The 24,135-nt window shown below is 41.4% G+C and overlaps 1 protein-coding gene across 28 annotated transcripts in view; it reads left to right on the forward strand.

Annotated features, from left to right (window-relative positions):
• EPB41L3 (erythrocyte membrane protein band 4.1 like 3) overlaps positions 1 to 24,135 on the forward strand; it is a 96,968-nt gene that overhangs the window by 21,720 nt on the left and 51,113 nt on the right. For all 28 annotated transcript variants that reach the window (XM_063166471.1, XM_063166480.1, XM_063166489.1 and 25 more), the window contains 2 exons: positions 9,066 to 9,295; positions 14,062 to 14,259. In XM_063166471.1, the coding sequence (XP_063022541.1) occupies positions 9,077 to 9,295; positions 14,062 to 14,259 (417 nt within the window). In that variant the 5' untranslated portion in view covers positions 9,066 to 9,076. Of the gene's footprint in view, positions 1 to 9,065; positions 9,296 to 14,061; positions 14,260 to 24,135 lie in introns of those variants that run through there.

The following is a 24,135-nucleotide window of genomic DNA, read 5'->3' on the forward strand; positions in this document are numbered from 1 at the left end:
GTAAATGTAACCCAAGTAATCAAAGTCACTTGTTTGCAGAAAATCAGCCTGTGCCATCGAGGGCTGTTTCTTGCCTTTTTGGTTTCTGAATGAAGTATTTATCAATTGCTTGTAACCAAACTGCAACCAGTTTTGCTGTGGGTTGTTTTTTTTTGGCCAAGATTTTTCTGTGAAATGTGGAGATGAGAGGTGAAGTTGGGTGTGTTTCTGTGCAATTCTCTCATGATCAACATCTGTGGGATGTTGCTGTATTCTCCATTATGGGTTCCTTCTCCTCCTCCTCACATCTGCCTCCTTCCTGTAATTCCCTGTTGTTTCTCACTGTACAGACTTACTAAGTTATTTGTGTATTATTTCTGGTTCCCTTTACCTTCCTGCAATGCAGCATTTGAGTGGATTAAAGCTTTTTTGGGAGCAGACATTTTGGTGAAGTCTGTTATAAGCAGCAGTTCATTGTGTTTCTCAGGAGTTCTGCTTTCACTTTTGAGTTTTTTTTAATGAAAAAAACAAGTGTCAGGTTTGGGTTAAATTGTGCATTTGTACAGTTACACCCAGCACTCTCAGAGAGGTGTGTGCTTTGCCAGCTCGTGTACGTGAGATCTTCCAGGCAGGAGCCATCTGCAGGAACTGGCTTGAGTGGTGGGCAGTGGCTGTAATTACAATCAGCGCTGCTTTTGGAGCTGGTGGATCAATCCTGGCAGTGGGGGATGAGGGAGGCAGAGCCACCCCTCACTCTGGATGGAGGGAAGGGTGCAGCAGCAACTGCAGCTGGAGACCTGAACAGAGAAATTAGTGGGAAAATGCAGTTCCCTTCTTCCGCTGGTAAATCCGTGTTTGCCCCTGGGGAAAACTGCTCAGATCAGCAGGACAGGAAAAAGTGATCCAAAACATGTTATGATGGCCTGATTTTTCTTCTCCTGTTCAGAAATTAGGGTAGCCTTGGGGTGCTCTTGGTGTTATGACCTCCAGAAGGTGATCTGTGGTGTTTTCAGGGAACATGGTCAGTCAGATTCTTCATAAACCTTGTGTGCAAGTGGGGCAGCAGAAATGGCGGTGATCCTGGGCTTTATTGCTGTGCGAAGTCCCCCATTCAGAGAGCAAGACAGACCCAGGTAATTTCATTGACTCATAAAAATTAAAGGTAGACAGGAGACAAAAATGTCACCCTGTGCGTCCAGGTACTCTGAAACAGAAGTGAATTTAGGTTGTTACCATTTAGGCATTTTGTGAATTTAGCATTGTCAAGCAAAGTGGAAGGGGTAGCAAAAGAGAAGAAATCTTAATATCTCATGCTTTACAAAGTTGCAGACAGAGATTTTTGTTGATTTTTTATCAGTATCTAAGTGTCCCATGATGACTCCACACAGCTATAGATAACCTCTTCTTGACTGTCATTACAGTTGATATGCTGTCTACTCTAAATCCCACTTGATGCCAATCAAGCTCTTGCTCCACTGTTAGCAAATGCTTGATTACTTTCTGTCTGCAAGAAGCTTGAATGTATTGCAAGGCTCTTATCAGTCCCTCTTTCTATTCCCTTTCCCAGAGTAAACAAATCCAGCTCCTTAAATGGTTTTCCACTGGTCACATTTCTAAAGCTGCTATTGTTCTTCCTACTCCCTTCTTGACACTCTTCAGTGCATATTTTTCAAAAAAATATGAATCCCAATCTTAAATATAATATGCAGTATACCTCTCCCTGGTGCTGCAGAGAGCAGAACACCTCCAGCATTATGTCCCACAGATATTCATCAGACCCTCATGCTGCTTCATTCCTGCTGCCTAAGCCACATCTTCCTCACCGCTTTTCACTTCTGAGTCCCCACTGCTGCTGCCATCACCCTTACAGGAATGCAGTCAGATTCAGCACATATATGGTTTTCTTTCAGACTCCTTTGCTCTTCTTTAAGTCAGGAGAGGATGCCAGTGGTATATCCCAGCCTGATTATTATGATACTGAGCACAAATCAGACACTCTCCCATCTTCCACTGATCCCCAAATAGCTGTGATTCCTGAAATCAGTAAGTTTTTGCAGGTTGTCATCATGGTGCTGATAACTTTGTGGGCTAGGTAGTCAAGGGTTTGGGTTCTTCTAATCACTTGTACACCTTTCCGCCCCCCGCCCTTCCTTTTTCTTTTGTGATAATATGAGCTATTTCTGTACTTCACTCATGAAAAAGTCATGTGGGGCTGTTTTAAAAGCCTTTCTAAAGATAGGCTCTGTCATCTGTACTACTCTACTTCCTTTTTATCAGCTGGGACAGATGCCCTGTCAGAGAGACTGAGAGAGGCATTACTCTAGTTTGACATGACTTTTTGATACATTAATGTTGGCCATTTGTTGTGTTTTGTTCCTAATCTCATTATTTTTACAGGATTAGAAATCCTTCTGCAGTGTGCTCCAGTAACTTTGATATTAGAAGTATTCTGGCTTTTCTGCTCCCACTTTTCCTTTGTAAGGCTGGGTGCTGTGTTTGGTCTTTTCATTTCTTTTAGACCTTACCTGGCCTCTCTGGCATCCGCATAGCAGTGGCTAATGGTTTAAAGATGATTGATGGTGGTTCCCCAAGCACTGTAGGAACCTTTTCAGTGCTCCTGCTGTCTTGAAACCACTTGGCTGACTGATGTGTTTGCTCTGTTCTTCCCTTGCTCCATCCAACCTGAACTTGCACATCCTGTGTGTCAAGTGAAATATGCCCCCATTATCTGGTCCCAGCTAGCTGCTGTGAAATGAGGCACTGGAGAATTCAGCCTTTCTCATGTTTTGTAACAGGCCTGGTTTTCCTTCTCATGTATTTATAGAGACTCTCTTCTTATTTGCCACATCTCTTGGTTAATTCTAAGTCACTTGGCATCCTAGTCTTCATTTCTCTTTTATGTTCATCCCTGAGTCATGTCTCTCTGGTTCTGCTTTGGTGTACAGTCCTTTTTTGATATATTCCTCCCCTTCCCAGGTCCTTTCAAAGCTTCTGTCAGTTTCTGTCCCCAGGCTTTCTAGGTGAAGTTTCTCCAGAAACACTTGGCTGTATTTTCATTTTGTGGTGGTGCTGCCAAGGGGTGCACGTGTGCCTGGGGTCAGGGAGTTTTGGGTCCTGACAGGTAATTCGTGTCTGCAGTTCCCTTTTTGTCCCCTTTGAAAGGTGTGTCTGGTGATTTTAAGGTGCCTTCTCCATCTCCTCCAGATAATATTACTACTTCCTTAGATGTTGCCTCTGGTTTTCCTTTCATCTTCATCAAGAAACTTTAAAGAAATCCATATCATGCGCCTTCCTAGAGGGCCAAACAAATATTTTAAATCATGCTATATCTTGCAACACCTCCAACAGTTTTTTTAATTATTGCTGATTAGCATCTCCCTGCCCTCCCTGCAGTCTCCCTCCTGCATCTGTGCTTGGGCCCCTGTCCTTTGCCACCACATTTCTTCAGTCATTTAGCCCAGAGCACTCTCTGCTGGCACAACGGCAGCTCATCAGATGCTTAGCACCTTTCTCCATTGGTTTTTTTTGCTTGTAGCTTTTCTTATTACCTTTTTTACTTTATTTTCATGCTTTTTTTTTTAATGTGCTGACTCAAATGAATTTCTGCTTATGTATGTACATTTAAGGTGCAGTAGTGAACTCTCAGCCGGTGTGTTTGTGCACTGAAGCATGAGGGTTGCACTTGCTGGGCTTGGTGCCAGCATGAGAAAGGTGACAGGAGCATGAGCTTGGGAGGGGGCATCCAGTGGCCCTTTTTGTGGTTGTTCCCACCCATGTCCGTTCAGGACACATCTACAGTTGCTTTGGCTGGTTGATGTCCGCTGAAGTAACTGTAAGGCCAGGGAAGTGCCTCCTCTGTGAGGCTTGCTGTTCTGCAAGGCTGCTGGCACTGGTGATGGATCAAGAAAGAGCTGGTTTTAACTCTTGGCGACCCTGTGCCAGGCGTCTGTGGCTTGGGTGCCTCCTGCTTGTGAGGGTGAAACTCATCCACATTAAAGAGGATCAACAGAAAATGATTGTTTTCCTAAAAGGGAACCCAACTGGAAAACTGGAATGAAGTGAGCTGAGGTTCAGGCAGTTTGATGAAAACAGTTTATATTTCAAGCTTAGAAGTCGGTGTTCTGGCGTGTATTCTTTTCTTGAAACATATATTGGCATTTCTGTCACTGCTCATTGCAGCAATATTGTTCTCCATATGCTCTTCTCATCAGCATCTCATCGTTATTGGATAAATATGTCTCTCATTATGCAGAAAATTATTTTTGAAGTATGGAATCATTATTTTGTTACATAATTTCCAAATTTGGACCTTTGCAAAGATTTATAACAATCTTCAAGAATTACTGTAATTAAAGGAGAACTTTCTACAAAGAGAATTAATCAGATCAAAGAAGCATTTAAATGTAAATCATTAATCCATGCATTACAGGAAATAGTTAGTGGCTATGTATAGTTCATTTAATTATACTTGGTTCAATTTTGTTTTCTCATTACATCACAATTTATTTGGAATCAATTTGCAATTTCTTGTCTAATGTGACTTCTGTTTGCTTAATATAGCTGATATTTTCACTAGCATGTATTTATATATAAATAAAGGTTCATTAATGACTGCAGCATTAATTAAACTGTGGGCTCTGCTGTCAATTAGCTGTGAATTTTGTTGCTCTGTGGATGCAGCACAGAAAGTCTGTGCTCTGAAAACGAGAGGTAGAGTGTCAAGTTTTTGAATGTATGAATTTATACAGTAGAGTGGGGCTGTCACTTGCTGCAGGGGGACCAGGTGACACAGAGGACAACATGGTTTTGGTTCCCTTATGGAAAAAATACATTGTCTAAGTCTGTAGTGAGTAATTGGTAATGGAAATGGGAATCTCTCAAGCTGCAGTAGGTTGGTAGCTGAAGGAAAGAAGACCTAGGTGTTATGTCAGGTTTTAGGATGTAGGGATTTTGCATAAGTGGTTTGCAGGTTTTGTAATCCTTATGTAATGTCTTTGTGTAGTGTGAAGTTTGTGTATATATAAAATCATTATAGAATGCTATGTTGATTTTTTGAAGTTGTGTTTTAATACTTTGATAGTATATTATTATATATATTCCCTTACCTGTTGTCAGCAGCACTAAAACACTGACATTTTAATATTTTACTGATATTTTTATTTTGCACTGCTGACAGTACATGCAATTTTAGCTTCAAATTTTAGCAGTCAATTAAAATAAGCTAGTTTTGGGCTTCCCCTCTCCCCCCTGCCCCTCCCTTTAATCAAAAGACTTAATTTTCATTCTTATTTTCATTCTGCAGCCAAATGTACTTTTGCCTTGGACTATCTCGTTATAGCAGCATCTGTGTTAAGTTTGGACTCAGCTAATCTTTTGGAATCTTTGAATACTGGGTTGTAAGCCAAAGTGTAGCCATCCAAGAGCACATCTGGCTTGCATAGTATTACCTCATTTGTATAAGGTAGTGCTCCCAGTTTCTCTTCACTGCCTTGTTTTATGTTTGCTGGAAAGGGGAATTTGATACAGAGGCTGTGCTGGCAACAGAAAAAGTTTAAGGAACTTGAGTGTTTTCTTTCTTCCTGTGCTGAAATTCACATTAGAAGTCATGGTTTTGGTACATAGCCAGTTATAGTAAATAATCAAATAAGAATAAGAAATTCCCAGTCAGCTGGGTGCTTGATAAAGGTTTAGGCACTACCAGCTATTCTGTCAGGTTTGCTGCATACAAACAAAGGCACAATAATATTTATGTTGGTAAATTTCTTAAGATTACTGTTATTTCTTTCAATAAGTGAAATTACCTCTTTCTAGGAGGATTGTTGTGCTACTTATAACAAATGAAATGCTGTCAGAGTTCATGTGGATAAGCAGCTGTTTGCTGAGGAAGGCAAAACCACTTATTGGTTTGCACTGAGAGAGGAATGTTGTTTCCTGCCTCGTAATTTAGTATTTCCAACCCGCGCTAGATGGAAGGAGATAAATCTTAACAATACTCTCATCTGAGGAGTTTGTAAGAAATGGGATTTGCAATGTGTTTGCTTTGCTTCTATTTACACCTGTAAGAGAACAGTGTGGGAAGAACAGTAGTTTGTTCTCAGTATTTGTTATTAAACGTGCTGCATGCATGGGGAAATAAAGACATTTGGAAATGGGCAGCCCTGGGTTAATTAAATCCATCTGCTGTCTGACTAATGATAGTAATATTGGATCCAGGAAATCTCTTATGCTGAAAGATTTGATAAAGCACACAAAGTTTTCTAATAAAGAGCTCTTAGAGCCAGCAAGAACTCATGGAACTGGAGAGAAAACCAGTGACTCCTAGAGAGTAACTCACTATTGTAAGGCTACGCTTCATGCAGGAATGTCCCAGAAGGATATAAGAACCTCATTTGTTGTTCCCTGAGATTCAAAATTATAACTGGTAGGAACAGTAAAACTTGTTTACATCTCATCCCACGTGGAGTTTTGGTTTATGGGGTTATTTTGAATGTCTGTTTCCATGCTTGCAAACAGACTGGATACAAATGTTCATTAGGTAAGAAGCTACACAGGTGCAAAAATGAGCTTTCAGAGGCGTGGTGGTGGCAGCTGAAAGTCAGACTTTTGGTTAGTATTGGCTGGCAATCTGATCCTATAGAGAGTAATACCTCTTTCTAAAGAGAAGTATATATCATATATCAAGTAGGATGGTTGCTGTTTATTTACACTGCTCTAAGTAATATGAAGAGGAGGGAAAAAGTATTACAACTTATTTTGTGCTTACTCTTTGTGTTGGTCATAGATGCTCTTTCATATTGTTTGAGCAATGATTCTTGTAGCTCTAAGTTAGGTTTTGGTAACTTCCTAATTCATGGTTTATGGAGAAGAAACTGAACACATAGTTTGAGTTTACTGCAATAATTATTTGAGTAATTTGCATTTCATGTCCTCAAGCACTTGCACAAAGCAGGGTGGGGTGGGCGGTGGCAAACTTGAGACATTTTGTGAGACCTGGGTGCTTTTAAAGCAAGGCCTATATAATGAGTGTCAGATGAAGAATAGTTTATTCCACGTTGATTTGACAGATGGGTAAAGAAAAACTCTCAGAGATTAACATTGTTGTTCAATTTAATGTTTAAAGCATACAAAAAAGAATGGCTTAGGAGAATTGAATATGGAGGATGGGTTTGAGTGATCTGCATCGGAGGAACTTGTTTAGGCTTCCTTCGTAGCAAATTGAAGTCGCTCTAGTATGTGATTTATCACAGCTTAAAGCAGGAATTTAAAATAGGTCAGATGAATCCCTCTCTGAAACGTCTGTTTTTCTGCTCTGCATTTAAAGTGACCATCTCAGATATGGACAGCTGGAGTTTGATTAAATGAACCTTTCTCACTGTCACTTTTAAGACCCAAGTTAATAATTGCTTTTTGTAGATGCTAAGGACATTTTGTTAAATAACACATTTCAAAAACTGTTTTTTTTATACAGTTGTGCCAGTTTGAGTGTGGAAATTTATGATGTGTTTCTGAACACGTGTGTCACATGTTAGTACCTTGAAAGTGTGGCCTGAAGCATAAATCTGCCATGTGTGCTTTCTAGTTCTGCATCTCTCTCGTGCTGTTTTGGCTGGCAGGGGGTGGGAGCAGGCACCCCCTGCTCACACACAGTGCAGGAGCTGAGCACAGGCTGAATGCTGTGACTTGCTCTGCTCTGCAGAGACGTGTATTCACTGGAGAGCTTAGCCTTGAAAGTGCAGAATACACAAGTGAGTTGGAAAATAGTAATTGGCCTCGTTTATAACATTTTCTGCCAACCAATTTAGCTTATCAAACATTTAAATGAAGAAAAAGAGAAACGTTTGTACTTCCATTATGTTCTATAATAAACTTTCTTCTACTAGTAAGCATTGTAGTGTATGCTAGGAGTTCACAGTGACTTTCTAGCAGGTGAATTAGCAGATGTATGTTTTGTGGAATCACCTGTAATTGCACAGTAGCCATGGCTACCAGGTTAAAGGAATCATGTCCTGATGACTAATAGAAATAGATTGCAGCAGACTGGTTTGCCTTCAAGTTGCTTAGTAGCAAACTATTCAAGAATAAGTTTGTGAGGTCTGAGAACATATAAATAACAAACATCAAAGCACACTCCCTTTGCTGAACTGACACAGTCTGCTTTTTCAAATCCTTGTTTTGATAAAAAAATCACAGCATTTCTTTAAAAGTTTGAGTTTGTGAGTATTTGAGAATACATATTTGCTACAAAACTATTTAATTAAAGTAGCTAGAATTTTGAATGAATATTGCTAATATTTTCATTTTGATTTAGTACTGGATAAAGTTAAGTAGAAACAGACTTTTCACATTCAATGAAAGTTGTATTCCCTTCATTTGAAATCTAACACTTAGAATGACTTAATGGAAGTCTATGTTTTCTTTTAGATGCTCTAGCACTTAGAGAGAAATGACAGAAATGTAGATCAACTCAAGTGGGAAGGACAGAACTGGGTTTAAGGGCAAATGTATGTTTGCACTGTTGTTGGTGGACCCATTTCAGATGTTTCTAGTATGTATAAAATCATAAAATCGTTTAGGTTGGAAAAGACCTCTAAGATCATCTAGTTCAGCTATTAATATATTGCTTGGAAGCATCAAAAGTACTTGAGTACATTTCCAAAAGAGAGTGCAGATGTTGAGGAGCTTAAGTCCTGTTGATTTCAATGTAAAGGACAAAATATTTAATTTTTCAAGTTTCCGACGTGGTTTAGAAACCCAAACCCCACTGGATTTTGTTAGATTTAAGGTCCAATGTGTTACTCTATTTCTGTGAATTATGAACTATGTATTCTCTATTTAACTGGCACATAAGTCCTATGATGTCTGTGTATTACTATGTAGAATAAGATTTTTTAGCAACATATTTTTCCCTAGAGTACGGATGCAATACACTTAGCTGGTATTTTGCACCAGGTAAGCTTTCCTAGGGATCCTGGTTGGGCCAGTGTGATAGGAGCTTAAGTTTTAAAGGCTGAGGATATTGAGAAGAAAACCATCTGATCTTTCACATCCATGAGATGGTACTCAGTACTGCTCACCCTGCCTTGCAGAATAACCAACCATGACTACAGAATCGGGATCAGACTCCGAGTCCAAGGATAAAGAGCAGGATCAGGAGGAGAGCCCTGCTCAGGAAGGGGCGGCAGAGACCCAGCCTCAGGAGCAGCAGCAGCCCCAGCAGCCGCAGCAGCCGCAGCAGCAGCCGAGCGAGGAGCAGCAGACCGCGCTCGAGCAGTTCTCGGCCGTGGCAGCGCACAGCACGCCCGTCAGAAGGGAGCAGGTAAGGCAGCCACGCACACACCCTCGCTGCACGCAGCTGGCTGAGTGCCCACCTGCTGCTCCCAGGGAGTAACCAGCCTGGCAGCGTGGAGCGCAAACGCACGTTCAGATACGCGTGGAAGGGCGCTTGATGCGATGCTGTAGGTCTGGGCGGGTCGGTCTTGCACGTTTAAAGGAAAATGGTTGTCACGCAGAATGTTTCCAAATTCGCAGCAGCTACTTCTGCCCCCAGTGCTTAAACAGGAGGGCAGTCTCATTAACTAAGCAGGAAACATCTTTGACCTTGCGTTTGCATTAGATAGCAAACAGTGTCAGTTTTTATGAAGCTGAAAATGTTTTCAGAGTTCATTTCTTTTGACACCTGCTGAACACTGATTTCATGCTTGCTTGTCTGATGGGTGAGCCATGAAGAAGCTGTGGTCCCTTAAGTTTCTCGTGGGTCTGAAATGACTGCATTATAATTACTTGAGCTATTCATGTAATAGGTTTCAGAAGAGCTATTGCGTGCTTTTCCATTTAGTTCATTGTTGCACTTATTAAATTTCCAGAAGCTGCTTTCTTCTTTCCGTTAATAATTTCCAGTCAATAGGATTAACAGGCATTTTTCTTCATGGGTAAGTGACACACAATTAATGAGGTACCTGCAAATCTCTTCCTTTAGCTTCGTAAGGTTATGACCCTCATCTGATTACATTTACCTTTGGAGAGTGGAATAAGCCAGTCTAGCTCCTCCTCTTCTCCATCCTTTTAAAAAATCTGGCTGTTTTAAGTGGGCTCCTGTTCTTTACCTGGTTGGGGTAGACAATGCTGGCAAAGCAATTTCTATCTCTCAAATAGATCAGAAGTTTCCTGAGATTAGTTTGGGGGAAAGAAGCAAAGCTTCTCCAAAAGAGGTAGGTGTTGAATAAACTGGTCATTGATTAAAAGTGTAATTCTATCAGTCTTTGGCATAAGTATTATTATTTATATGGATGTTTTTCCAGACATCTTCAGTAATCTTGCCACTTCAAGTTTCTTTTCGCATTAAAAATGTAAAACAAATAAACAACAGCAACAGCAAGAAAAAAAAACTCCAAGCAACAAAATAAGCCCAACTCCAAAATAACCCACACACACAATAAAAAGCCCAAACTAATTTAGACACCAAGCCTGTCCATGTCTGTTTAGAGGTGTGGGGTGCTCTCATGTGCTGCATGATCCCCTTCTTTCCCAAAGATCACCAGTGAGCTGCTTTCTCTAGAAGGCAAGATAGAAGAACTGGGTTAGTGAAAGGGATCTGTGACACCTTCCTGCTGAGATTACCAGACTGAATCCAAATGTCCATGCTGTAAGCAGACTGCCAAATCCAACTGCACTGATCAGCCCAGTGTATTTCATAGTGCATTAAGTGTCTGCATCTCAGGAAAGCAACATTTAAATGCAGCACTAAGAGACAAAGCTGTTTGCAATAGTGTCATTAAAAAGCCAAAAACTGAAGGATCTTATTCTCCCTCTTGCTGCCCATAATCACAGTGAGAGAGTGTATTTTTGCTCTTACTTGTATGAGAGAACCTTTAAGTTACCAGTGATTGACAGTAACTTTTCTTTGTCATCCTATGCCCATAAAACCCCCCAACATTTTAATGTAGGGGAATAACCTTTTCATATTGAGATTAACAGTATTAGAAAAATGAGTCCTTCCTATCAGGTGTAATAATGCAACCTCACTTTCTGCCTGCCTGCCTGTCTCTTTGAGACAGAAAAGGTGGCATCACACAAGGTTCGGCACCGAAGTTTCTGAGTAACTGCCATAAGTAGATGGGATTCATGTGTTTTGCAAGTGTTGCAACATCACTTCATACCTCAGTGAGAAGCTGCAGAGCATCCTAGATCTTTATTGCTGAATTCCCTGACTCCAGAGGCATCCTTTGAGAGGAGGTCCAGATTTAGAAGGGCTCGAACATAGTGTGTCATACATGAGAGAGATTATGCTCAAAAAATGCAAACCCTGAAGCAACTTGTGCTGCATTAGAATTTCGTCCATAGTACTTTAAAAATACTGCAAAAACAGGGCACAGAAACTACAAAAAAACCCCAAAAAACCAAAAAAAATATCCCCAAAACAAACAAACAAAAAAAACAGTGCAGAAATACCTTGGAGAAGAATTTAGGAGAAAATGAATCCATGCTTGCAGAGCGAGAAATAATTCACTGTGTACATGGGTCTTTCACTGGCCTTTTTTTTTTCCTGGATTCCAGGATGTCAGGTTTCTTTAGGAAGAAGAGGCTTAATACAGTCTGAAAGTACCTCAATGCCTGAACATGTCAGCATAGTTTGGGGGAATTTTCTCTAATAGTTCTTGGCATGTTTTGTTCTCCAGAAAAATGAGAGGAAAACCTTTTGTATGATTTTAACCTAGACACATTCCCCTGATCTTAATGTAGATGGGAACCTTAACAAACAAAATAACCTCAGTAATATTTTTTAATATTTATAAATAAGCAAGACTCTGCAGTAGTCTTGATCTACTGACTGTCTTTATGAAGGCCAATAATGACATTGGGATTCACATAAATTGCTTGCATGCTGAGTATGGTTCTAAGGTTTAAATGGATGAGGGGTGTCCTTGTTGTGGATTTTTTTCTCAAGCAGCTTTTATGTTTTCTTGAAAGAGATTAGTTCCATGCTGGGGTATTTTGTTGGTTGTTTTCTGTTGGAGTGCAGGGCTAACCCTCACATGAGAAATGTAATAAGCCACTGGGTAAGACAGTGCATTTTTCCCCATCACTGGAATTACTTTTTTACCAACATATATGCATGTGCGCCTTTCCTGGCAGATTTCTTTCGACAAAACATACAGAAATCATCACAGCCCCTCTTCCCACCAGCAGCAGTGCAGTTTTGCACAAGGGCCCAAGCAGGAGGCATCTTCAGTGTTGTTTATTTCTCCTTGCACAAGGCTGGACCAGTTGCCAGCTGGCTGCAGATGTGGTAGAAGGCTTGCTGGCCTCAAGCCTTGCTGTGGTCCCGGGGGGTCTCTCCCTCTTCAGCACAGCTGCTGTGAGTGTTAAATGCTCAGCAGACAGCTGATCCACTTGCCTACACTGTGCCTTCATCTCCCACCAGTTTTCAAGGTATGTGAGGACCTTGACATCCAGGTTCAGAGCTGGTGTCCAGCTGCTGGAAGGAGAAGTTCCTCTTGTGCTGGAGCCAGATGGGGGAAGAGATGGCTGGTGCTAGGCTGCTCCTAAGGAAGAACATTCATGGCCCAGGAGATGCAATAGCTTTTGAAAGCAACTCTTGCCTTTTTATCTTTTAAGCCCACTCTTTTCCAGTTTCCCATCCAGGAATGCCCAGGAGGCCATTGCTGTGTCCTCCTTGCAGGGAGAGGAGGACTGTGAGGTCTTGCCATACCTCTTTGTAATTTGTGGGCTTTGGTGGCAGCTAACACTGTAGGGATCACAGCCAGCTCCAAATTGTCCTTTCCCCCCTTGTCAGAAGGCAAAGGAGGAACTTAAAGCTTTTTTCTATGAAATCACTCAGGGACAGTACCCTGTGATTAGAGGTACAGTGTTGTTTCAGGTTATATGATGCAACATTGTTCTGGTCTCAAAGCAGCTTAAAGCCTTTCGATGGATTTGCTTCATTCTCATGAAGGTTTATTATATACAATGAATGGAAACAGACTTGCAGAATTAATTTACAATATATTTCCACTAATGCTTGTTGCTTATTACACTGAAATAATTCAGAGCCAGAGCAGGATGGGGTTTTTTTGCCTTGTAGTGAGATAACAGAAAGATGTTTTTATTTAACTTGAGCTTTAGCTGAGGTATTACTGCACTCCTGTTGAGGTTTTGTTTGGAGTCTATCAGGGATATAACTGATGAGAAGGGTAATGACTGCAGCACAGTGCTGTTGCTAGGAAGGGTGAAATGCTGTAGAGCTGTTCTGGCTTTCATCTAGAGCTGTGGAGAGGACTGGGGGCTGAGCTGCATCACGGGAAATTCAAATGGCCTGACCCTCAGATAAACCCGAGCAAAAGCAGCCAGGGTCGTTTACTTCTTGCCCCTCTTCCAAATAGCACCTCCTTCTCCCCAGCTTTGGGAGACTTACTGGGCATCAGCAGAGAGCAAAATTCATCCTCTCATCCTGTGTGTTTAGCCAGCGGCTGCACATTAAAGTTGTTTGGCCCCTCACTTCTGTCGTGTTTTCTTAACCCTTTGCTTGGGTGCTTGTGGACCCTTTCACTCTCTCAGGGATGAATCCCCTTATGAATTCACACTGTTCAGGGGGGATCCATGCTCTCATTCAGGGACTGTTTTCCTACTGACAGCAAAATTAGTGCAAACTTGATGGTGTTTTTCTATTCATATGACACCATGGAAACATCGTATTATTTAACAGGTACAGGACTTCAAAGTATTATCAAGAAGGTGTAGGAGTATTGTTCATCAACAAAATTTTCTGATTACTCAGTGCTTCCAAAATGCCAGAAAACAAGTACAGGAAGTGGGATTTTGTACCTGTGGGAAAAGCAGAAGCCTTAAAATATTTTCATGAATGCCTCTCCTTCGTGGGCATTTCTGTACATTTTGGAGGGAGAAGGGAGGGCTGGAAGGAATATGGGAAATCTTTTCAGTAAAGACTCTCTCCTGCATCATGGCTTTCTTGTCCAAGCTCCCAAAAAAGGCTCACTTAAAAGCTTGGGTGCAGCATGTACAGTGAATTGGAGGGCATGATTGGTTTGTCTTATTTCAAAAAGCATCTTTCTTTTCTCTTTATAGGCTACAGAGAAAGAACAGGAGTTTGCTGCTGCGAGTGCAAAACAGTTGGAATATCAGCAGCTAGAGGACGACAAGCTCTCTCAAAAATCTTCATCTAGCAAACTTTCCAAGTCTCCTCTAAAGATCGTCAAGAAACCGAAAAATATGCAATGCAAAGTGACGCTCCTGGATGGATCGGAGTATGCCTGTGAAGTAGAGGTAAATGGCTTTTTGCCATCTTTTTTTTCATCCTGTCAGGAGATAAATGGTGAACATTGTATTTCTAATTTAAGAAAAAGGATGAATGGCGTGATATTTCACCAGTGCCAAGCACAGAGAGACTTTCATTGTTTTCTCTGGAGGTTGTTGGAGATGGTGCACAGATTTGAGCTAGGTGAGGGATTCTGAGCACTCCCTGAAACAGCCAGAGACTGTGGATTAATTTTCTGTTGGCACAAGCCACAGCAGAATGCAGAAAACAAAGTATGGGCAACAAAAGCCATAAACAAATAAGGATTTTGATCTCACTGGGCTTTTCTTTTCCTTGGTACTTCACTGAGTTGAGTCTTCCATTGAGTCATTGTCCATACAGAAATTCTGACTATTGTGAGATTACTGTGGGCATGAGAGACACCCTGGGCAAGTGGAGAAAATGTCAAGTGCAAATAGCAGTGAGAATGGAGAGTTTTGTGTGCTTTTCCATGATGTCTGTGAATCATAACTGTGTTTGAATGTTACTGGCAAAAAGATGCTGTGATTTTTCTGTAAGGAAGCTTGCCGTCCCTGCTGGGACTCTGAGAGGAACCTACTTTTGGGAGGGATGGTCTTCTCTGTCACTTAAAAGCCAGTGTTTGCCTGTGGGCAGACCCTTGCTAAGAGGATGCCTTCAACTCCAGAAGGCCCCAGAAAAGCAAAAAGTGAGCACATTTCGCATCTCAGAGTAAGCATGAGAAAATTCAGAATAGCAGGGTGGATCCTTTCCACATTCAGTCATTATCATCAAGGTGATTTTTGCGCAGTGGACCAGCCTGTCCTGTTTTAGGTCAGAAGGTCATGAGCACAAGACAAGGCTGAGCCTGACGAAGCAGTGGCTGCAGGGGAAGGATGAGTCTTGGGGGGCCTGGCTAAGCCAGCCATCTTTTGGGTAACTGCAGAATTCCATGGAGAAGAAAAGCCGCCTCAGGAGGACAGGAGAGTATGAAGGCAGGGATGAAATAGTCTGCAGGCTTGAAAGGGAAATCCACAGGAGCATGGGAAAGGATGGAGAAAAGGAGTACCTGACTGGGAGCCAAATCTTTGGCATCTTTACAATCACGTTGTGCACAGCCCCCTTGTCCTTCAGCTGCTCTCATTTTAGGGGCTTTGGAGAGTGGCAGGTGAGGAAAAACCTTATTGGTTTTTAGTTAACCCTGGCATTACAGTTTGGGTCAAATGTTGTCATGCTAGGAGTGAGCTGCAAACAGAAGCTGGTATTTTACTACTCTTACAGCAAATTAGCTGTCCATGTGGCTGAGTATCTTTTAATTTCACTGGCCAAGTCCCATGTTGTTTCCTTCAGCCTAGGACTGGCTATCTGGACGCATCCTTTGTGACTATTAAATGGTCATTTCTTGACCTGCAGTCTCAGTCTTGTCACTCAAGGATAGTGTGGGAGCCATTAAGCTGGAGGAATGACTCATACTGGCTTTGATGGAAAGAGTCAACTCATTTCAGCTTTTGACACTTGCTTGTAAAATGTGAGTCACTTTTTGGAATACAATCAAGCAAATCTTACCAAATAAGATTTCTATGGAAATCTTGTCTAGCAGGCTGAGCTTTATCAGAATCTAAGATGGAGCAGAAAGGGAGATTTGTTATGTTAGATTTCCACTTATGCAAAAAAATGCTGTGAATAATACTTTTTATAAGAAGTTTCACTCTTTCACTACTTGAGTTCTCGTGAAGCATAAAAATGCTGGCATATGGAAGCCGTCCTGTTTTATTGCTTGTCAAATTTCTCCTTCTGCTTTGCAAGTTCTGAATAGCTCTTGAATAATGTCAAATATAAGTTTTGTATGATTTTTTTTCTACTCACATTGCTGAAATATTTTCAAGTTGTATTGACTGTCATCAGTAATCATTTTATCTGCTTCTAAGATGATCAGGCTTCCCAGGCAGAATGTAATACTGATGAGGAGAGAGTTCCTATAAGGATGCCTTTTCAAATGATGAAGCTTTAAGGCTATGATGATGAGTAGACCATGGGGTACACTGAAACAAAGTTAGTTAGGACGAACAAATATTTCAGGGAATGAGTGCAGCTGGGGTGGTGATACACCTTACATGCCTGAAACAGTGTGATTGAGACTTTGCATCTGTATTGATGATACAACTGCAGGTGCTTCTGTGGCACAGCCCACTCTAGCCCATGGGAATTCTGGGTAGATCCAAAGGAAGTCCACCTGCTACATGCATAAAGTTTAGCTACAGCAAAAGGGTGCTGAGTGCAGCCAAGACAAATGATGTGACTTTCACTGTGCTTTTTCTCCAAAGGAGTAAAAAAGTATTCACAAAGGGAGTTAGTAGGGCGGGAAAGCTGAGGGTCTGTCTCAGGAGACATCTCAGGAAGTTGTGTAGGAAGCTGAAGTTGAAGTTCTTCAGAAGTTTTGGGTAATAAAGTTCTGTGTCAGTAACAGAAACTCAGTGCTGCAGCATGAGAAACAATCCATCATATTTCAAAAAAATGCTATCATATTTTAAGGATCACCTTCAAGTGAACTCACTGTATCAATTTAAATGGGGGGAAAATGTATATATGCACAAGCATACATACATACATACATGCATACTGATATATATGTGTGTGTGTGTGTGTGTGTGTGTGTGTGTGTGTGTGTGTGTGTATGTGTTATTCTCTGTCAGCAGCGCACAAAGCCATGAGGTTTTACAGAATCACAGAATATTATGAGTTGGAAGGGACCCAAAAGGATCATTAAGTCCAGCTCCTAAGTGAATGGCCAATACAGGGATTGAACCCACTCCCTTGGTCTTATTATCACCATGCTGTAAGCAAGTGAGCTAATCTCAGTTCTTTCTTATATATATTTATAAAATATAAAGTATAGTAAGGCACCCAACAAATTATGGAGGTCAGTAAATACCCTAAGACTAATTCTCTGAAAGAAAAGTGAGAGGGACAGACAACATGGCAATCTGATATTTAATACTTCCATTCCTTGTGTTCAACCCACATAACTGCATCTTTCAGAGTGACAGTGACCCAAGGTAGGGATGTGACAATTTTTAAATGTGAGTCATGAGACAAGAAATGTCACCCTGTGTTGTCAGCTCCTTTCTTCCTGCTCCGTGTGTATCATGCTTCTACCTACTGAAGGCTCAAAGCAATGTAATCTGGAAGGACCAGAAACTTAGAAACCTAATTTTGAGCTAGAATAATAGCTCTGTCAGTGAATCTTGATTTGGATGCAGGCCAGGTATTTATCTCTCCAGAATTGCATTCCCTAGTCTGGGAGTTGGGGATCATTAGAGAATCCATCAGTTACTCTATAAAGTGCTTTGCAAATGACAAATGCTTTTTATGTATGTTAAATATTAATGTAATTTAAAGGAGCTTATTGCTCTCCAGTAGAGCGCAACCTGCAGCTTATCAATTATGTGTTCATCCCACTAATGACCTGGCAGCCGACGTGGCACGTACTCACAGATTGAGACACTTCTGAGGCAAGATTGGTTAATCCATTATGCCCTTGCTGTCCTTTGTTTCAGAAGCTCTTTCTTATTCCATTTTTAATGCTGAACATTTTCTCTGTCTGCTGCTATATCTTTCAATCTCTCCCACATTCAGGGCTTTGCATTTGTGACACTGGGGGTTTTTTCATGTTGTATGAGATGTATGAGGGAAAGTGTAGTGGAGCCAACTTCAAAGCTGAGGTTAACAGGGGGTCATCTAATGTAGTCTCCATTCGGTGAAAGGATCTTAAGCAAATACCAGGTAAAAGCTTTCCCTCGAGGCCCTGCAGTGTTACTGCCTGTGTGCTCTATCTGTCCTGACCCAGAAAGTCTTTCATGCAGTAACACATTACAAGCCAAAACCAGGTTAAGGAGGTAACCCAACCTGTTCATTCATCCTCCTCCAAAACCATAAACCACCAGTGTCACCATCTGTGCCCCCAGTGCTGCTCTTATCAGAAGCCTGCAAATGGTAGTGGCAGCCGAATTTCAGAGCAGGGTTTCCTTTCCAAGGTGGGATGGCCACCTGATGGTGCTTCCCCTCCCCAGGGAAAGCTGTTGGCTTTTGGAAAAGAGGTATTTGTACATTGACATTGTCCCCAGTCTGCCAAGACAAACAGCCTCAGGGAAGCTGTCTGTTTCTCCCGTGTCATGAGGAACCTGGGGATTTCTGAGGGGCGTTGGATCACAGGAGTTGATGCAGTCCATCCAGAGGGACAAAGCATGGTGGTTTCCACCAGATGTTCACCCCTGCTGGCAATGGTTCTCCTTGGGTTGTTCATTGTGCTCTCCCAACCAGCATCATGCTCCGAAATGTTGATTGTCAATGTGTCCAAGGCCAGAGCTGTGGCCAAAATTACACTTCAAATTGTCTCTTTTAAGCAAGCTAGACCTATGCTTTGCATTCATTGGTTTGAAGAGCTAAGGAGAAAGCAAGATCCAAGACTGCAAATTAATTTCAGATAACGTAAAAAAGGCAATGAACACACTAGTTCAAGTTTTTCCTAAGATTCAAGAAAACAAGCAAAAATTACTTATTTCTGGGTTTCTTCAGCTTTAAGTAGGAGCTTTCAAATGCTGTAGTACAATATGTTTCTTCTAGTATTTATTTCCTTTTTTGTCCATATCTGCCCCATCTCAATTTTCTGTTATCTAGACCACTGCATTTTAATTAAAAGATGCAAGTGGAACAAGCTGTCATGCTCTCCATTACACATAGCCTAATTTAAAGTGTCTTCCTAAAACAAGTCGGAATTTGTCTTTGTTGCTGCTCTAAATATATACATGCTGTCACTCACAATGTGAGGGCAAAAAGCTGTAACATAATCTGTCTAAATAAATGGCGAAATAATTAGATTTCATTTTGAAAGGCTCAGCTGTCTGAGGCCATTGGTAATTTATACTCTTTCGTCATTCCTGTACCACTCAGACTTTCTTATCATGCAGGCCACCAGTGAATGAAAACAAATGTTTCCATGGCAGCCTGTCTGTGGCATCTCTGCAGCCCTACATCAAACAGCAAATTGACGTAGGATCCAGATAAGCTGCACAACACATGGAGAAACAACAACTCAAAAAGTATTACTGTTAAACCCCACTTCTGAGTGAGTGGGGGTCAGCTGAGGTGGGAAGGGACTGGTAAAAGTACACTGTATATGGGTATTTTTAACTCCAGTTTTCTCAGTCACGCAACTTGGGCAGTGGTTCCGTGTCCCATGCTGTGGCCACTGTTACACCTTTGTAATGAACTTCTGGTGACTTCCTCCCTGGTGGAGACCCCACTTTCTTAATGGATTTCCCCACATCCTCAAGTGACATCAGAGTAGCATGCTTGAGTTTAAATAGCAAGAAGTTTTCTTTTCATACATTTGAAACCAGGACTTGTGACTTGGACCAAAGCAGACTGGAGTGAACTGTTCCCTTTCTGCCCTACACAAGTATGGGCTGATAATCCTTTTTGAAGACAAAATGGACATGAAATAAATGGATTCTCTAATAGTTGAAGTAGTGCTTCTCGCATTCATTTCTCGTTTTGCTGTTAAAAAGTGTGACTACATGATGCTTCCTTGAAAAATAAAGTCATTGAAGATTGTCTTAGGACAGGCTTGAAGGGTTGAGAACAGGCAGAATTATTTCTGCACTGCCACCTCTGCCAGCAATGAAAGAGAGCAGTGGCTGCCTGTGCTGCTTTTCCTGACCTGCAAGACTCCCTCTGGAGGAAAAATCCTCCCGTGTTTCTGAATGATAGAGGGGGACTGCATGGCCCCTGGTCCCCTCCCCACACAGTCCCAGCAAGCCCTTCCCTGGGAGTTTCCGTGTGTGGACCTGCCAGCCGCTTTTGCACAGGGAGTTTAATAACATCAAATTTCGCCTCGGTTTTGAGGTAGGTTTTAAGGTCAGGAAGGAAACCTTGTAATAAGATGCACTCTGCATTCTGAAGGATACAGTTTCGGTTACCCCCTGCACATTTTAATTGTTTAATGAATTCCACACAGTCTCTTGCAAATGGTTTTACATGCGAAACTGATTATTGAATGCAAGAGGAGTTCTTTTAATAAGTCTTTTCCTTTTGACCTACTCATTGCTTACACTTCACTTAATTTAATATGAAGACCTTTGTTTTGGGTCTTGTTTCTTCCCCAGGATATGTTTCAGTAAAAGTGGCTGGGTTGAGAGGCATCGTTGCTGTTACACAGCATGTTTTCTGTACCCAGACCCTCTAATTAGGGCTGACTTGGATTAGCCAGGGGATTCACTTAAGATCTATGTTACCTGACACATGTCAGTAGGAGTCTGAGTATTGCCTGAATATGATTCAGCTGAATAAAGTTAATAAACAGTTCTTCTGACTTGCTTTTTCCAAATACTGTAGGCCTTTTTTTATGAGTTAAAATAATTGTCCATTCAAGAAGCATAATGATCTGGAAATCAGCACCAATGTCATAACGATCTCATAATAATCAACTGTGAGGCTGAGAAGAGAAAGGGTTTTTTTTCCTTCAGTTTGGTAATTAAAACAAAAATAAAAATGTTTGGGCTCCCTTTTAGTGATTATGATTATTATTCTTATTTCACTGAAGCTAAAGAAGTCTAAATCAAAACAAGTCAGGTTGAGCTAAGCCTTTTCAAAATTCCACAAGGCAGAGGAAGTGGGACTGGAGCATTTCTGCCTTGCCAGGGCAGGCTCAGGTCCCCCCACAGCTTCCTGTGGCTGGGAATATCTGGGATGTGTGGTACTCAGGGCGAAGGTCTCTTATAACCTTGGCAGGCAGACACCTAAATCACTAGACAGATATTTTCTCCAGTTCATATGCAAGTATTTTAGAGACTGAATGAGGAACCAATTAAATTAAATTAAAACTAAGTCACTTCTTTAGATGTACCAAGTGGACAGCAGGTGGGACCTTAAATTGCGCATTTTGGCACAGCAGAGGACATAGTCACAGTCAAATGCCAGAAGCTTAAAAGAAAAAAAATTGTACATGTTTTCTCCAGATCTACATTTTCTACATCTAATCCTCTTAACTAGTGCCTTTTGTTAATAGTTTATGAAAATTAATTGTGCAGTGAAATGTTGAGTTTATCGGGCAAAAATACTCATTTTGATACCTTGGAGGTGCCAGCCATTTTTCATAACATTGAAAACTATTGTGAGCAGTCCACCTACATTGACAAATACTTTCAGCTGCTCTGAAACTGCATATATTTTGGGAATAGATGGCTAGCTGAAAACTTTCTATTGAAATAGTGCCTCTGGTTCCCTCGCCTTGGGGAACCAGCTGGACACAAGCCAGGCAACTGGAGCTTGTTCGCCATCTGGCAAAGTTTTTGAAAACTAGGTTTGATCATGCACACTCAAACTGAGGTACTGCAAGGTTCCTTGCTGGTTAATCTGTTTGCAAGAGCCCAAGAGAGGATGATCTTCCACCTGCCTTTCACTCCAGACTGAGAGATGTCTGTTGGCTCCAGGGGTCCTGTCCTTGGCACCATCCTTGCTGATGGCCTCGCCAGGGTAAGACTGCATCAGTCCCTTCGTGTTTGTCTTCTCCAGGCTTATTGCCTGGGCTGGTCTTGGCCCCAGAGAGCCTCCAGCTTCTTCCTGGAGTGCCTTGTGTAGCCAGCACTCAACCTCTGTGTGTATTTTTTAATGACTGCTGGAATATAAATCAAAAAGAGTGGATGGCAGGCTTTGTCTTTTCCTTTTTCCAAATGGACACTCAAAGCCTTCTACTGTTTCTGTACAATGTGTACATTCCTCTACCTCATGTCCAACCAACACAGAAGTTGCTGATTTTCATGTCACTGCCCAGTCACGCTCCTGCCAAGCCTCCCTGCATTTTGTCATGTTTCCTGCTCTGTTTCCTTGTCAATGAAGTGCCTGCTGCTTGTTCCAGTCCCAACCGAGCTGTCTAAATTCATCAACTCTAGTTGCTCCAGTTTATAGGTGCTATCCCCCGTTTACACTTAGAGTTGCCGTTTCCAGACCCAAATTAAGTAAATCTTCACTTTATTATCATCCTCTAAATATATTACCATGTCAAAGAAAATCTTAATGCCTCATACAGGTGATTATTTTTTTTCCAGCTGAGCCGCGTGCAACACTGCTCTGCTTTTGTGTTTTCTCATCCTTGTCTGTTGATACAGTGAACAGAATATCATAGACAGGACTGGGTGGTGAAGTATCTGCTTGCAAAGCAAAGTGTTGATAGGCAGCAAGGTCTGTCTCTCATGGTTTATCTCACTCTGGCAGAAATGGTTGTGATCTGAAGTGGATAAATCTTGGATGTAGCTTGAGAACAGGATTTGTTAGTTTTCATGAAAACCCCAGCATTGATGGTGCAATACCATCTAAGGTACCCCAAATCTAAAAGCCTGATCATCCTGCTCCCTCTTCTGCCTCAAGAGCATCTTTCTCTGCAGTGTATTTTTTTTTTTCACTCCAGGCTGGCAATGTAGGTCAGAGAGAGCTCTGTGGCTTTTAAATTCATATGGCAAGATTACTCTGTAAATCGGACTATGTTGACAGTAGAGCTTTTTCAGCTGAAAATAAACAAACTGTTTATGGGGTTTTTTTTGTCAATATATGCCAAGGACTATTTATATCTCAGGTAGTGATTGGTTCCCCTTGATATGTAGGTACTAGGCTTGTGCACAGTTAGTTAGCACATGAGATGAGGAGAGATGAGTGTTTGCTGAGTTTATCCAAGTATAGGTAGAATAAGGAAAATATTTATAGCCACTGCTGGAAAGCTTCAGCTGCTGGTTGAATCCCAAGGGACCTGCCTGAGTTACTGCAGAGTGTCTTGCAGGAGGCTGTAGGGCAATCAGGAGGCATTAAGCCAATGGATCAGCTGCATGTCTAGCTAAAATCCTAGCCCAAACAATCTGTGCTCTTAAGAAAGCTGAGTGAGGGGGTTACTTTCTCTGCTGAAAGGCCTTCATAAATGGAATACTGTTTATTATTTTATGTCATGATTTAGCAAATGTGTAAAGCTAATAAATGTGCTGAGAACAGAACTTCTAATTGAGAAATTGTGTCCACTGTTTTTATATTCATTTTATCAGAGGCTAGTGCTCATAAGCTGGTAGCAGACCTCAGTTTATACAGTATGCAGTCTGTTGATGCACTTGGGATGCATTTGATAATCGTCACATTTGACAGGTATTTCTGTAGCCATTGTGCACGTGCAGACGTGGCTCTCACACTTCCACATCCAAAAACATGCTCCAGACTGTTTATTTTTTATCGAGTGCCTCCAGCACGGTTGCATTGTTGTGAAAGGAGTGCTCACTGTTTTCCCAAGGATGCAAACTGTGTGGAGCACCCATCAGTACACTTAGAGATTGTGTGGTGCCAGTGCTGGTGTGATCTCTGCTGCTGGGGTAGAAGGCAAAAACCCTAATTTGGTTTGATGCCAGAATCGGGACTAGGTCACCAATCTTCTTACTGGGATTTAGCAGTCCTCTGGGGTTTTTTAGATTAGTGCTGGCTGTTTAGGATTGCCAGCTCAAATGGCATTAAAGAAGGTTGCCCCTGATAAAAACTATGTCATATTATACAATGTCATTGACATTTGCTGCAGGTATCTAACGGTAGCACAGGCAGTGTTACATATTTATCTGATGATCTAAATGCTTGGTTAGCAGTCGACAGAGAAGGTTATTTTCAGGAATGCTAATACATTTCAATATGGTGTATTACAATAAATATCAACAAGATGCTGAATTATAGTACTGCCATCATGGGGGAAAAAAGACAGTGATCAATCATCACTGTATGTTAAAATACCTTCTCATCTACTCTGTTTCCTTATGTGCCATCACTTATATGTGCAAGGCAGTATAAGATAGTGTTCTAAATTAAAA

The sequence above is a fragment of the Melospiza melodia genome, chromosome 1, assembly GCF_035770615.1.
Source record: "Melospiza melodia melodia isolate bMelMel2 chromosome 1, bMelMel2.pri, whole genome shotgun sequence".
In the NCBI taxonomy this organism is placed as follows: domain Eukaryota; kingdom Metazoa; phylum Chordata; class Aves; order Passeriformes; family Passerellidae; genus Melospiza; species Melospiza melodia.